This window comes from Telmatherina bonti, assembly GCF_933228915.1.
Source record: "Telmatherina bonti genome assembly, chromosome: 19".
NCBI classification, from domain to species: Eukaryota; Metazoa; Chordata; class Actinopteri; order Atheriniformes; family Telmatherinidae; genus Telmatherina; species Telmatherina bonti.
In genome coordinates this window covers 6000391-6016530 of record NC_136617.1, presented here as the reverse complement: position 1 = coordinate 6016530, position 16140 = coordinate 6000391, and the positions used below count along the sequence as shown (strand labels likewise).

The window sequence follows — 16140 nt, the reverse complement described above, 5'->3', positions numbered from 1 at the left end:
TGCAGTTTGACACCCCTGTGTTAAAGGAAATCAGCCTGGAAGGGGGGTTACAGATGCTGCTGAAACCTTGGTGAGGTCCTTGTAAAGCTCCGGGTAGAGCAGCGCCATCTCCGGCTTCACGTCTTGGTCCAGAACCAGAGAGAAGACGGGAAACATGGTGTAGATGGTGGCGTACCTGCAGAGACGTCAGCGAGATGAAGAGCCAGAAAATCATCTCTGTTTTTACCGTGCTTGGCGTGTTTATTTGTTCATGTATGTGTGTTTCTGAGGGCATCGTCAGCAGCTGCGTGGTACGGAGGTTTCTTTGCTTCTACATGCTACTCTCCACCTCGGTGGGGTCCCACAGGGCTCCATTCTGGGCCCGTTCTTCTGTCTGCGTACACGCTTCCATGGCGTCATGCGACAACCCTGTCTGCCATGCCAGCAAGCTCTACTGGATCTATACACACTCTGCTGAAGCATTTTTTTTTTAAGTTTAAACACATCATTTTAATAGATTTAATCTATTTTATTACACTGTTGTAGTTTTACTCTGGTAATCTGCTTTAAGAAGGATTTTATCTTTGTTTTGTGCAGCATTTTGGTCAACTGATGCTTTTGGTTCTGCGACAGCTCATTGTGTCTCGTTCTGCGTTTATGCAGACGATCTACAGCTCTACCTGCAGGTCGCCAGAACTCCCCAGACACGCCGTCTGTCCAGAAATGTCAACATGAAACTGGCTGTCACCAAACTTCCTCCTTCTGAACAAGTCAAAAGCCTCTTCGGTGCTTTCAGTTCAACGAACGCTGCTCAGGTCGCCGAAGTAAACCGATGCCTTTAACCTCGAGGTGTGATTTTATTCAACTGCAGCTGCTGTGAAATGATACATGAAACTTGATTTGATCTGATAATAGATGGTTTCCATGACTTGTGAATCATTTGTGCATGCGCTATCCAACTATCCCGAAGGTCAGAAATCCTGGACAGAGAGGTCTTTAGCAGAAAAATGTTGAATGTTTGTCTGTTCCAGTCACATAAACTGGGAATAAGTTTTCATGGCTTCTTCGTGAAGCAACACCAGCGATCTACTGACTTATGAACAGGTGAGACCGATAAATACACAGAAACACATCAGACCAGCAGGAAACTGGCTGCCATGCCAGGCGTCCAGTCTATCCCTGCGTATGGGGTTAACTGTGGGAGGAGCATTTTTTACTTTACTGTAGCCGGTTAACTACATGCAGGTTTCTGATGTAGTTAACCGGTTTCGAGAGGTTTGGCCTGCTCGTTACCACGGTAATAGATGTTAAAAGCATCGAGATCGTTCTCATTCGTTATCCGAAGAGGATCTTTAAAATGCACATGAAGACGGTCGATGCTGGATCCGCTTTAGCTTTGTCACTTCTCCATCGGTAAGGTGATCTAGTTTAGCCGACAAAACTGCAGTTAAAGACGTTTTATTCAGCTTCTTAAGCAAGTTACAATAACCTATGGTAAATCTAATCATTATTTTTCCTTTATTTTGTTCAAATGTGCTTCCATGTAAAACATTTCATGCAAATTTCCAGGTTTAGTGAGAAAACACCAGGCAGGTCAACTGTTCTGGCTGCTTCTGGAAGTTGCCAGCATGTAGGCGCAACTCTTCCTGCTGCTACCTTTACAGCGAGAGCGCTCAGGATTTGGATTCCTCTGCATGTTATAAGGCGGTGCTGGTAAAACTGGCTGCGTGGCCTGAGCTTAAGCTTGGTTCTGTATTATTCTTTTGTCATTATGTTACATGTCTGTATGTCAAACCGTGGACAAGCTGGCTTGAACTTTGAATTTCCCCTCGGGGATGAATAAAGTATCCTCGATTTGATTGATTTGATGTCCTGAGATGTGGTGACCTGACACTAAAGGTCTTTTAATCTCGGAAACTTTTACCTGGAAAAATGAACAAACACCTACAAAATAAAAGCAGATTCTGTAAACTAGATGATGCACATCTACAAGTTACAAAAGGATTTATAAATGAGGGTCTCGTTGTGTTTCGCATCAGATCGATGAGTTACGTACCCGACCATCAGGAAGCCCTGGTACAGCGGCACAGAGGCGAAGTAGAAGATGGAAGAGAAGACGGCCTGAAATAAAAAACACAAGAGCGTCACGAGCTGAACTCTTTTCTTTGGTTTCACCAAACAAACACACATGATTAAATGTCAGAAGAAAGATCCTACAGAAAGCTCCTGAGAAGGACGCTGCGTACCTGCATGGTGGAGATGATCATTCCTCTGTGCATGACAAACTGACCGAGCGCCGCCGAGCGCTTGTAGCTGTTCCTGCCGTGAACCATCAGCAGCCGGCCGATGTGCTTAAACTGCGTGATGGAGAAGTCTGCCGCCAACGACGCCTGCTTCCCCTCCTGCTCAACAGCAGCCAACAAGACGTCAGAAGGAATCCCAGACAGAAAAACAATTGTGAAATAATCAGACTGGAGGCTGGTTTTTACCTTTCCTTCAATCCCAATCCCACAGTCTGCAGCCTGGATCATGCTGACATCGTTTCCTCCATCACCTGCCACCAAACAGATAAAAGCAGCAGTGAGGATGTTTTCTGGGTTCCACCGCCATCTAGTGGTCACATGACGTAAAACCTCCAACATGAAGCTCTGCAGCCTCCAGTTTTCATTTGTCTGAGTGACTTCATGTCAAATATTTCCTCTCCAACGACCTGCAGCGACACATTCTCCCAAAAGCCATTTTATCAGCTCAATCTCTGCTTCCTGTTCATCAGCCAATCACAGGGCAGCATGTAGGTGTGCTGAAGTTCAAACTGAGCTTCAGAATGAGGAAGAAAAGAGATTTACGTGACTGAACGCAGCATGTTTGTTATTCAGTATAGAATGGTCAGACTGCATGGAGATGACAGAAAGACAACAGGAATTCCAGTCAGCACTGGTTCCATCCAGAACATAGTCTCTGAACCCGTCCAGCCTGGAAGCAGATGGTCTCCAGCAGCAGAAGACCACAGCGGGTTCCCTCCTGTCAGTAAGAACAGGAAACTGAGGCTACAATTCACACAGTCTCACCAGAGCTGGACAATAGAAGATGGAGAAACGTTGCTGGTCTGATGAGTCTCCAGTTCAGGCTGCTGCTGGTCGCAGCATTTTGTTCCACCGTATCCATGATTCTCATGGTGATGAGGTGGAACGGGAGATTCTCATGGTGATGAGGTGGAACGGGAGATTCTCATGGTGATGAGGTGGAACGGGAGGTTCTCATGGTGATGAGGTGGAACGGGAGATTCTCATGGTGATGAGGTGGAACGGGAGATTCTCATGGTGATGAGGTGGAACGGGAGATTCTCATGGTGATGAGGTGGAACGGGAGATTCTCATGGTGATGAGGTGGAACGGGAGATTCTCATGGTGATGAGGTGGAACGGGAGATTCTCATGGTGATGAGGTGGAACGGGAGATTCTCATGGTGATGAGGTGGAACGGGAGGTTCTCATCATGATGTGGTGGAACGGGAGATTCTCATCATGATGTGGTGGAACGGGAGATTCTCATGGTGATGAGGTGGAACGGGAGATTCTCATGATGAGGTGGAACGGGAGATTCTCATCATGATGAGGTGGAACGGGAGATTCTCATCATGATGAGGTGGAACGGGAGATTCTCATGGTGATGAGGTGGAACGGGAGATTCTCATGGTGATGAGGTGGAACGGGAGATTCTCATCATGATGAGGTGGAACGGGAGGTTCTCATGGTGATGAGGTGGAACGGGAGATTCTCATGATGAGGTGGAACGGGAGATTCTCATGGTGATGAGGTGGAACGGGAGATTCTCATGGTGATGAGGTGGAACGGGAGATTCTCATGGTGATGAGGTGGAACGGGAGATTCTCATGGTGATGAGGTGGAACGGGAGATTCTCATGGTGATGAGGTGGAACGGGAGATTCTCATGGTGATGAGGTGGAACGGGAGATTCTCATGGTGATGAGGTGGAACGGGAGATTCTCATGGTGATGAGGTGGAACGGGAGATTCTCATGGTGATGAGGTGGAACGGGAGATTCTCATGGTGATGAGGTGGAACGGGAGATTCTCATGGTGATGAGGTGGAACGGGAGATTCTCATGGTGATGAGGTGGAACGGGAGATTCTCATGGTGATGAGGTGGAACGGGAGATTCTCATGGTGATGAGGTGGAACGGGAGATTCTCATGGTGATGAGGTGGAACGGGAGATTCTCATGGTGATGGGGTGGAACGGGAGATTCTCATGGTGATGAGGTGGAACGGGAGATTCTCATCATGATGAGGTGGAACGGGAGATTCTCATGGTGATGAGGTGGAACGGGAGATTCTCATGGTGATGAGGTGGAACGGGAGATTCTCATGGTGATGTGGTGGAACGGGAGATTCTCATGGTGATGAGGTGGAACGGGAGATTCTCATGATGAGGTGGAACGGGAGATTCTCATGATGAGGTGGAACGGGAGATTCTCATGATGAGGTGGAACGGGAGATTCTCATCATGATGAGGTGGAACGGGAGATTCTCATCATGATGTGGTGGAACGGGAGATTCTCATGGTGATGAGGTGGAACGGGAGATTCTCATCATGATGAGGTGGAACGGGAGATTCTCATGGTGATGAGGTGGAACGGGAGGTTCTCATCATGATGAGGTGGAACGGGAGGTTCTCATCATGATGAGGTGGAACGGGAGATTCTCATCATGATGTGGTGGAACGGGAGATTCTCATGGTGATGAGGTGGAACGGGAGATTCTCATGGTGATGAGGTGGAACGGGAGATTCTCATGGTGATGAGGTGGAACGGGAGATTCTCATGGTGATGAGGTGGAACGGGAGATTCTCATGGTGATGAGGTGGAACGGGAGATTCTCATGATGAGGTGGAACGGGAGATTCTCATGGTGATGAGGTGGAACGGGAGATTCTCATGATGAGGTGGAACGGGAGGTTCTCATCATGATGAGGTGGAACGGGAGATTCTCATCATGATGAGGTGGAACGGGAGGTTCTCATCATGATGAGGTGGAACGGGAGATTCTAATGGCGATGAGGTGGAACGGGAGATTCTAATGGCGATGAGGTGGAACGGGAGATTCTCATGGCGATGAGGTGGAACGGGAGATTCTAATGGTGATGAGGTGGAACGGGAGATTCTCATCGTGATGAGGTGGAACGGGAGATTCTCATCATGATTAGGTGGAACGGGAGGTTCTCATCATGATGAGGTGGAACGGGAGATTCTAATGGAGATGAGGTGGAACGGGAGATTCTAATGGTGATGAGGTGGAACGGGAGATTCTCATCATGATGAGGTGGAACGGGAGGTTCTCATCATGATGAGGTGGAACGGGAGATTCTAATGGCGATGAGGTGGAACGGGAGATTCTAATGGCGATGAGGTGGAACGGGAGATTCTAATGGTGATGAGGTGGAACGGGAGATTCTCATCGTGATGAGGTGGAACGGGAGGTTCTCATCATGATGAGGTGGAACGGGAGATTCTAATGGCGATGAGGTGGAACGGGAGATTCTAATGGCGATGAGGTGGAACGGGAGATTCTTATGGTGATGAGGTGGAACGGGAGATTCTCATGGCGATGAGGTGGAACGGGAGATTCTCATGGCGATGAGGTGGAACGGGAGATTCTCATGATGAGGTGGAACGGGAGATTCTCATCATGATGTGGTGGAACGGGAGATTCTCATCATGATGTGGTGGAACGGGAGATTCTCATCATGATGAGGTGGAACGGGAGATTCTCATCATGATGAGGTGGAACGGGAGATTCTCATGGTGATGTGGTGGAACGGGAGATTCTCATGGTGATGAGGTGGAACGGGAGATTCTCATGGTGATGAGGTGGAACGGGAGATTCTCATGGTGATGAGGTGGAACGGGAGATTCTCATGGTGATGAGGTGGAACGGGAGATTCTCATGGTGATGAGGTGGAACGGGAGATTCTCATGGTGAGATGGTGGAACGGGAGATTCTCATGATGAGGTGGAACGGGAGATTCTCATGGTGATGTGGTGGAACGGGAGATTCTCATGATGAGGTGGAACGGGAGATTCTCATGGTGATGAGGTGGAACGGGAGATTCTCATGATGAGGTGGAACGGGAGATTCTCATGGTGATGTGGTGGAACGGGAGATTCTCATGATGAGGTGGAACGGGAGATTCTCATGATGAGGTGGAACGGGAGATTCTCATGATGAGGTGGAACGGGAGATTCTCATCATGATGAGGTGGAACGGGAGGTTCTCATGATGATCTTCAGTAATGGTGTGATGCCATATTGGCACAAAATCTCTCAGGACTTTTCCCACCTTGTTGGATCCTTCACTCTATGAAAAAGGGATCCCACCCAGTACTAGAATGTGGACCTCATACAATGGATATTCCATGTTACGGAGCATGATCATGTGACTGAAGCAGGTTCTGATGCTCCTGCTGCTCGCTGTGCGTCTACACTCACCAATGGCGCAGGTTCTGTTGGCGGTGTGCTGCTGCAGGAGTTGGACGATCTGGGCTTTCTGGGTGGGCGAGCAGCGACAGCAGACCACTGCCGGACACTGACAGGCCAGCTCCACAAACTCATGCTCATAATACCTCAAACACATCTGAAACACAGACACGTCAGCAGTGTGTGAGCGTTTCTTTCTGGCGAACATCAGATATTTGCTTTGGCTTTTAATTCTCTTTGTGCTTGCTCCTCTGCTGTACCTCTAAAGAGTCTCCGGAGATGACCAGAGCACAGTCATGCTTCCTTCTGAAGGCGTTGAGCTCCAGATGGGCCTCTCCTCGGTTGGAGACCTGCTCCGCAGCAACACAACACCATTAACCAGAGACTAGCATGGATACTAAGACAGCACAGAGAGCCAGAGGCGACGCCGCACCGGTCTGAAGACGTGGATGTCCTGGTTCCTGGAAACCAGGTGGGAGCTTTTCGCGATGCACGTGGCCGTCTCCAGCTTGTCCCCCGTCAACATCCAGATCTAATCAGGAAACAAGAGGATGATGATGCTGAAGGTTGTAGAACTGTAAAAAGGAAAACTTTCAGGCGGGTACTGAACCCAGAGCCTTCTCAGCTCAGATCCCTGTTCAGACCTTTATGCCGGCGTTCCTCAGCAGCTCCAACGTGGGCCTGACGTCTGCCTGCAGCTGGTCCTCCACACCAGTCAGACACAGCAGCTCCATCTCCCTCTCCAGACTCTCCACCACCGCTGCCACCTTCAGGGCTCGGTCGTGGATGCTCAGCTTTGCCTGGTTGTAGCGATTCTGCAAAAAAAAAAAAAAGTTAAATATGTTAAATTTGCAAAATTAGTTTAAATCATAAGTACTTTCAGAACAAACGCTCATGGTGGCAAAACTATAAAGAAGCTAGCAGGAAGCTAGAAGAAAGCTAGTAAAAAGCTAGCAGGAAGCTAGTAGAAAGCTAGCAGGAAGCTAAGCGGAAGTTAGCAGGAAGCTAAGCAGGAAGCTAAGCAGGAAGCCAAAAGGAAGTTAGCAGAAAGCTAAGCAGGAAGCTAGAAGGAAGTTAGCAGAAAGCTAAGCAGGAAGCTAGAAGGAAGTTAGCAGGAAGCTAAGCAGGAAGCTAGAAGGAAGTTAGCAGGAAGCTAAGCAGGAAGCTAGAAGGAAGTTAGCAGAAAGCTAAGCAGGAAGCTAGTAGAAAGCTAGCAGGAAGTTAGCAGTTAGCCTTGCAGCTACCATTACAGAGCTGAGAATTCCTCATCGGGCCTGAAAGCAGCGTTTGGAAACATTCTGGTTTTTATGGACATAAAAGACGAGACTTTGTCCAAACACGTGTTCCTGGTCCAGGTTAGAGGAGAAGCATCCACCGGTGTTCTGTCCGTTTAGCATTTGTAAGCACAGCCTTGTCCATTTAGGTTAATTTTAAATTAGCAATAGTTATTTCAAAGTTAACCGTTCTGTTTAATGTCACAGTTTGGATGCTACGATACGTTTAAACGACTTCACAGCCTCACCTTGACAGGTTTAACCTTCACCTGGCTGTAAATTCAGACATGGAGATGAGAGTTTCAGTGTTTATGACAAGTTATGACTTTTTTCCTTCAACAAACACCATTAAATGTGTGCTTTATTTATGCATAAAATGTGTGTGCTTTCCCCATGTGCAGATCCACACAGCCAAACTGCCGCCTGGTGAAGCGACACGGTTCTGTCCGGTTCAATCTTTGGCAACCAGCGGCGGTTCTACTGTAACACTGAGGGTATGCTGAGAGGAGTCATTAGAAGATGGACCTACTCAGAAAACTGTCAGTAACATCTTATTGACTTCCTACTTCTCCATGCTGCTGGTATCACATCCTCACCCTGCATGACAGGAACTGCTAGAACAACATTGTTAAAGTGTGTTGGACTTCCTGTCCGCCGTCTGAACAAGCTGCAGACATGCCGCCTGGCTGGTTGCATTCTTTAGGACTCCACGCATCATATATACATCGTATCACGCTGCCTATACGAGCTGACGTCTCATCACACCGCCATCTTGGATGGGTCTCCATGCACCTCCAATGCATTTATTTATAAGGTGTAAGGTCCAACCACAACAATAACTTCACCAATTTTTACCAGATTTTTCTCACAGTTTGGTTTGTTACAAAGACCAGAGATATTGTTATGATACAGATCACTGTAAAACATAAAAAAAAAGAAAAAGTTTTTATGCTAAAATATTTTTATAATGCTATTTAAGACATAAGGTAGCTACAATATAAATACATGTATAAATGAATTTGATACTGACATGTTTGTTTGTTGATGCATTTGAATTTATCTATTTTTATCTGGTCACATAAATTATTATTAAACCTTGTGAAATGTAATTCCATACAATCTGCTTTCAATATTTCGCTGGTCATTACAACCGTATGCTGAACAAAATACGGGAATAGTTGCTGCTTTTTCTTGACTACAGTTGACTCTTATTTACATTTATTAATTTATCAATATAGAGATACAGTTGTACAAAGTCTGAAAATAAAGTAAATAAAGTTACCCAGAGAGCGTAAACCTCCGCCAAGACCTTTAAAAAGTTCCTGGATCCAAACGGTGATCTGGATCACCACCAAAATTAAATCAGTTCTTCCTTTTTACATTTTCAACAAGTCCTGAAAATTTAATAAAAATCCATCCATAACTTTTTAAGTTATCTTGAACACAAACAGATAAAGCGGTAAAAACATCACCTCCTTGGTGGAGGTAATTATGCTACCATGTAAAACTCTCTTTGTGAAACATCAATGTCATATTTTTCTATAAACACCTCATAGAAGTAAAATTTATCATTTAGTAGATTATTCACTGTTTTATTATTTATAAACCAGTTATGTAGAAAAGTGTTTTGTTTGTGTGTAATATATACGTGTTGTTCCACAGAAAACAGTTATGGTGGGAAACTAGGTTGACTCTGCAGCAAGACATAAAAGCAGAGACCCATCCAATATGGCGGCGACCCATCCAATATGGTGGAGACGCTGGTTCGCTCTCAACGAGGCGTCTATGTAAAAATGATGTCTCTGACAGTCAGCATAGCAGCAGCTAGCTTTTAGCCTCCCAACATGGCGCCAAAACAATGTGACGTCACTGAGACGGTCTCAAAGTTTCCAGACCTTTCCCATCTGTTTGGAACCATGAGATGATTTATTGCCACGTAGAAAACATGACAGATAGCTGGACTGGAGGTCTGATAGGGGCCATTTGGTCTCCAGGGTCTGTAGGTGTGTGTGATGATCTGTGGAACGGTTCTAAATGATCTGCAGTCCATTTATCTACAGCAGGCCTGGTCCTGGAGATCTGCTATCCTGCAGCTTTTAGATGCATCCCGTCTCCAACACAGCTGACAGCACCAGGCCTCCGCAGCGCTGGATGGCACGAGGAGGAGTGGATTCAGACATTTAGCCCATCTCCAGAACAGGACTTGGACACCCCTGATCCTCCCAGCCAGCTGAAGCCAGTATCAGACTGGAAAAAGTGGCTTCTTTACCAGGATTCAGAAGAGTTGCTCCATACCTCGAAGTCCTGGTACTGCTCCTCGGACAGTGACTTCTTGGCCACCACCAGAGTCCTCAGACCTTCTCTGGCCATGTTCCCACACTGAGGATGAAAGAAAAGAATCAGAAAAGCTTTTTATCTCTTGGCTGCATCTCAAGACGCTGTGTCTCTGAAGAGCAACGTAAATAAAGGTCAGATGTTCCACGGCGACACAGCAGCTGCTGCAGAAGCACACCATGTACAGTGTCGTCAATAACAGCATATTGTTAGCACAAGAGAGATCAATAACGACATTCCCTCTGGAGAGGTGCAGAGGACACAGTAAAGCAAAGGGATGGTTTATTTTTCATATGAAAGGGGGCGGATCGTGGTGGTGATTGGTTATTGACGAGCAGAGCGGCAGCGCTGCCAGCTGATCTGACAGCAGGATATTACAGCACCTCATTAGCACCATTGTTCAGGAATATGACATACTGTAATTACTTTATCCAGGTCACTAATTACACCCAAAGCTGCCCCCGGTGCTAAATGACTCGATAATGCCAATATGATTATGAACATAAGCACACGAGACCTTTGGCCAATCAGCAGCCTCAGATTGACAGCCGATCAGAAATATCCGTTGTTTCTATGATCTATTGGCGTGTTTTCCTCTGAAACGACTGATTTCAGCTAAATTACATTATAATTCTATATATTTATAATCACTCGTCTGATCATCCAGCTGCAGGTGGAGGTGGTGCAACAGGTGCCCACATCAGCACCAACGAGTCTGGAAAAACGAGGTCCGAGTCCCCAGAGCGCCAGTAGATCATTATTTACATTTACCAGACGTACTTCCAGCTGTTTGCCTGCGTGGTGATGTCATTTCCTGTTGCGGCGTTAGCATTAGCTGCTACTGTAAGAAGATTTGTTTTTACCTCCTCTTCGAGCCAGTCGTTGTACTGGACAATGGTCGCCATGGCAACATCTGCACCCTTCATGTAGAAAGTGATTTCACCCGTTGACTCCTCCTGGATGAAAAAAGGAAAGTAAAGCAAACTCTGGAAAGATCCAAGTAAAACTATGTTTCCCAGTGATCTCAGGAGTTTCCCGTCCAAAATCCCCATTTTTTTGCCCGGTTACACAAATTCGGTTGGGCGAAAACTGGCGCCAGTACTTCTGACATTTCCCTCCATAAGGCTGAAAACGCAGACATATGGACGGTTCTGTCTGTTATTTGGTCCGCTAGCTCGGTGAGTCACAACCATAGACTGTATATAAAAGATGGGCGGAGCCTCCGTGACGTCACCCGTAGGTTTCTGAAGAGCTGAATTGAAGCTCGGTGGGCGGTTCCTACCATCACCATCTTGGCAGGGGTATGCGTGTCGTCTCGTCTGGAAAATACAAATATGGGCAAAGAGGTGGAGCTGAGAGGGGGGTTGTGAGCGTCATGGTGGATGATTGACATCGAGCAAACTACGAGCTTTCTGTAGCTAAGAGCTAACCGAGCTAACCCGGAGATAACAGGAGCTAACCAGCTAACGGAGGTAAGCGGGCTAAAGCTAAGTCACGTTGTTAACCGGCTAAAAACCGCGGTTGTTCTACGTTCTTCTGACTTGGAGCGGGAGCTCGGGTACCTGTCAATCAAAAGCACACGCCCCTAAATATGCCAAATTTTGAGATTAAATTACTTTAAAACAAGCGAGTTAGAAAAAAAAATTCACTCCCCCCACAGTTGTCATGAAGGTAAACCTGATCTATTAAACCTAAAATGGATTTTTGCACCAGGCTGTAAACATGTTTATTCCTGCTGTAAACATGTGTATTCCTGCTGTAAACATGTGTATTCCTGCTGTAAACATGTTTATTTCTGCTGTAAACATGTTTATTTCTGCTGTAAACATGTTTATTTCTGTTGTGAAGTTGGTCTTTTTAACATGGGAGTCTATGGGGATTTGCTCTGTTTTGCAGCCCCTAGTGGATGAAGGGGGAACTGCAGGTTTATGCACTTCTACATAGGCTTCACTTTTAACCACTGGAGGTTGCCGCCTGGTCACAACTCCAAACTAATGCCAGCTGGTGTTGTGGTTTTAGCCAAACTCGTTAGCAGGTTAGCTTCTGTTAGCTCTGAGTTAGCTCGGTTAGCTCTTACCTACAGGTAGATTGGGATTTGCTAGCTGTCAATCATCCACCCCCGCACTCACAGCCCCCCTCTAAGCTCCATCTCTTCGCAAAGATGGCGACTGTGGGAACCGCCCAATGAGCTCTACATCAGCTCTTCAGAGCCCTACGGACGACGTCACGGAGGCTCCGCCCATCTTTTACGTGTATTCTATGTGAAAACTTTGCTCTGTTCCACTTCAGCTACACGAATCTTGGCAGAGGAACGTCGGCATGTTGCACGTTTGTCTACAGCAGAAAGGTTCCAAAAGGCTTCTTCACTAAAATGAGACGAAGAGAAATTCTTCACGTTTTTGATGAATCGAGCAGAAACTCCAAACAGACCGACTGCAGAGGAAGTGAAAGCGAGACACAGCGCCCACCCGGACGATGATGCCCATCCTCTTGCTCTCCGAGGTGAAGGGGAAGATCTGCAGGATGTGGAAGGAGAGGATCTGTCCGGACGGGGTCTTCAGCTGCAGGGAGGTCAGGTCTCTGTTGACCAGGGTCAGGCCGACGCTCTCCGTCCAGCGAACCAGGGCGACCTGAGGGACGGACGGACACACACACACACAACATCCTGATGAGTCATCTGCACAGGTCTTCCAGTGTTTTTCTGCTTCGCCTTCGCAGCAGGAACCCCTTCCCACCTCTTCCCATTCAGCTGCACACGCCTCAAATCTTCAGTTTGCTAACTCAAAGGTTGTTACAAATCAGGACTTCCTGTTAATACCCGGCTCTGTAACAGGCTGCCTACGTCTACTTCACACACATCTGTGTGTTATCATCCTGCTGCGTATGTAAACACGCACAGTCACACCAACGTTCAGGATCCTAAAGCCGGCGGTTTGTCCACCTGACAGAAACCACAGAAGACTTCTGAACGACCTGCGTTTGAATCCATTAATTTTATTTCATTTTTACAATCACATTAAAATAGTGACACACCAACAGGTACATTGTATACTTGTAAAAATTTGGACTCCCAAGAAGCTGTCTTTAGCTTATAAATGGGAGCCAAGACTTAACGGTTTATCATAGACATATAATAGAAAAACAATCCCACAATGTCCACCCCAACCCCCTAAAACGTAGATCCCCAGATTTCCTCAGGTCCACGGATACAAGACCTCAACGCCGGTAACGTGTTTCAGCCGTTAGGGCTCATTTCGCTTCAACGTTCAGCCAAAAGAAGGCAGGGAATACCCAGAATCACTGGGATGTCCTGGTGAATGTAGCTCAGGGAAAAGAAGGGACGTCTAGGTTCCCTGGACCGGAAGCCCCCCACAACCCGACCTCAGATAAGCAGGAGAGACGGAAAGGAAAGACACGGTACAGGATCAGTCATTAACCAGGAGTTTGTAGGGGAGGGTTGCCATGTTGTTCACCTAGACAGGTACGTTGTCTGCTCCTCTGTCCTCCAGGATATTTTCTGCCTCCGTTTCACATCGTTTTGTTTTGCCACCCTGCCGTACGTTACGTCCTTTCTATCCAAGTCTTTTACGTCCAGCTCAGAGCAATATCTTGAAGCAACACCTCCATCACATCCGTATCGTTCCCAGAAGCTTCAGCTTGTCTTTAACTGGTACGAAAAAGCAGGAAAACATCGTTTCAGTTCTTCGTATCGCTTCATGGGCCCCTGGTCACAGAATCCATGAGAACTCTGATCATGCTACATAAAGTCCTCAGACCCATGTTCTCAGTGCCTGGTCCACTTCATCTCTTCATGATGGCTGAGTTTATCAGTTGAGGTCAAACAAACGGCGGCGGAATAACAGGAGAGAAAGAACAAAGCGTGGCGAGAAGGTAGAGTCCCATAGACCTGCACTTCCCGTCCTCTTTCAGAGAAAATTAAATATTGATCAATCCGACCAGAGTGAGACAACCGAGAGGGAGGAAGACATATAACCATCAGCGGAGAGGACCGACAGCCAACTGGAAACGGCTTGTTCTGATTGCTACAGGGCTGTCAAACATGCTTGAGTAAACATTGAGTCTAACAGTCCCAGCAGCCCCCCATCAGTTGTCCCGTCTCCACCCGTCTCATGTGGGTTCCACCTGGTCGGATAGCCCTCCACGTCAGTCTGCACGCGTCACTCAAACGTCCTCCAACGATGGCTAGAAGAGTCTTTTTTACCGATTCCAGCAAAACGTCTCGCATTGAAGCAGAAGCTGTAAAAAGAATTCTGAAGGTTGTTCCAACCTGCTAGAGAAGCATCAGGGCCTGGAAGGTGACTGCTAACCAGCAGAAAAAACGCCGGACGCCAGTGTTTACCAGTAGAAGAGCCGACCAGTAGAAAAGGAGCCGACCAGTAAAAGAACAGTCAACCAGTAGAAGAGCCGACCAGTAGAAGAACAGTCAACCGGCAGAAGAAGAGTCGACCGGTAGAAGAAGAGTCGACCGGTAGAAGAAGAGCCGACCAGTAGAAAAGGAGCCGACCAGTAAAAGAACAGTCAACCAGCAGAAGAAGAGTCGACCGGTAGAAGAAGAGTCGACCGGCAGAAGAAGAGTCGACCGGTAGAAGAACAGTCAACCGGCAGAAGAAGAGTCGACCGGTAGAAGAAGAGCCGACCAGTAGAAAAGGAGCCGACCAGTAAAAGAACAGTCAACCAGCAGAAGAAGAGTCGACCGGTAGAAGAAGAGTCGACCGGCAGAAGAAGAGCCGACCGGCAGAAGAAGAGCCGACCGGCAGAAGAAGAGCCGACCGGCAGAAGAAGAGCCGACCGGCAGAAGAAGAGCCGACCGGTAGAAGAAGAGCCGACCGGTAGAAGAAGAGCCGACCGGTAGAAGAAGAGCCAACCAGTAGAAGAAGAGCCAACCAGTAGAAGAAGAGCCAACCAGTAGAAGAAGAGCCAACCAGTAGAAGAAGAGACAACCAGTAGAAGAAGAGACAACCAGTAGAAGAAGAGTCTACCAGTAGAAGAAGAGACAACCAGTAGAAGAAGAGCCAACCAGTAGAAGAAGAGTCAACCAGTAGAAGAAGAGACAACCAGTATGCATGGGATTGTAAACCTGCAGAAAACCTCTGTAGACCAGCTGGAGGGTAACATAACCATCCCAGTTCCACTCTTAGACGCCAGTGATTAAGTAAGCGACGACATCCGGAAGGATCCAGAAGAGTTTAAACTAGGTGTAGGCAACTCCGGTCCTTGAGTGCCACAGTCCTGCAAATGTTAGGAGTTTCCCTGCTGCAACACACCCGATTCAAATCAATGGCTAATTAGCAGACTTGTGCTTGATGTCAAGCTCTGCAGCAGTCTGCTAATTAGGTCTGATGTGTGCCAGGTGTGTTGCAGCAGAGAAACTCCTAACATTTGCAGGACTGTGGCACTCAAGGACCGGAGTTGCCTACTCCTGGTTTAAAGGGTTAAACGGGGAAATGAGAGCTGACGGCTTCCGTTTCGCCGTGAAACGTTACGATCACATCGTACCTCATCCGGACTGGAGGCCTGGTAGGTTCGGTTGTCGTCGCTGAAGTCCTGGTCGGCCTCCGCAGACTCCGTCTCTCCGTTGACGCCGGCGTGCGACTCATAGACGGGAGTGACGTTGTGGCACAACGCGATGGCCTTCACGGCTTCGTGGATGCGGCTGCTGACGCTCTTTCGGACTTTGGGACCTGATGTTTGGGCCTTCCGGGGAGCCGTAGCGCCGGCTGCGGCGCCACCACCTGCAGTACCGCTGGATGGCTGGGAGGCGCCCTGGTGCAGAAACAAACATTTAATTTGGACCATTTCTGACCATTTATACCAAATCCAGAGGAATTACTGCAGCTGAACCAAAACATCGTCGACTTCAGCTGGACTTCGGAATAAGAGAAGTTATTAATAGTCATACTATTTTCTATTTCTATTTTATCATCAATATTTTCTTAATTTCATTTATTTTTAATCCACATCTACCAGCTGCATTTAATTCACAGCTTTTATATATTAAATCTAATTATAAACATATAAAAATGAATATATTTAATAATTTT

The 16140-nt window shown here is 47.2% G+C and overlaps 1 protein-coding gene across 2 annotated transcripts in view; it reads right to left on the bottom strand.

The window, feature by feature from the left end:
- The window catches only part of atp9b (ATPase phospholipid transporting 9B), a gene marked incomplete at its 5' end in the record, with an annotated part of 77986 nt that overhangs the window by 12507 nt on the left and 49339 nt on the right, over positions 1–16140 (bottom strand). For both annotated transcript variants that reach the window (XM_079259049.1, XM_079259050.1), the window contains 12 exons: positions 67–175; positions 2036–2100; positions 2226–2381; positions 2469–2533; positions 6483–6627; positions 6731–6820; positions 6904–7002; positions 7115–7285; positions 10040–10123; positions 10942–11034; positions 12547–12708; positions 15596–15862. In XM_079259049.1, coding sequence (XP_079115175.1) covers positions 67–175; positions 2036–2100; positions 2226–2381; positions 2469–2533; positions 6483–6627; positions 6731–6820; positions 6904–7002; positions 7115–7285; positions 10040–10123; positions 10942–11034; positions 12547–12708; positions 15596–15862 — 1506 coding nt within the window. The remainder of the gene's footprint in view (positions 1–66; positions 176–2035; positions 2101–2225; positions 2382–2468; positions 2534–6482; positions 6628–6730; positions 6821–6903; positions 7003–7114; positions 7286–10039; positions 10124–10941; positions 11035–12546; positions 12709–15595; positions 15863–16140) is intronic.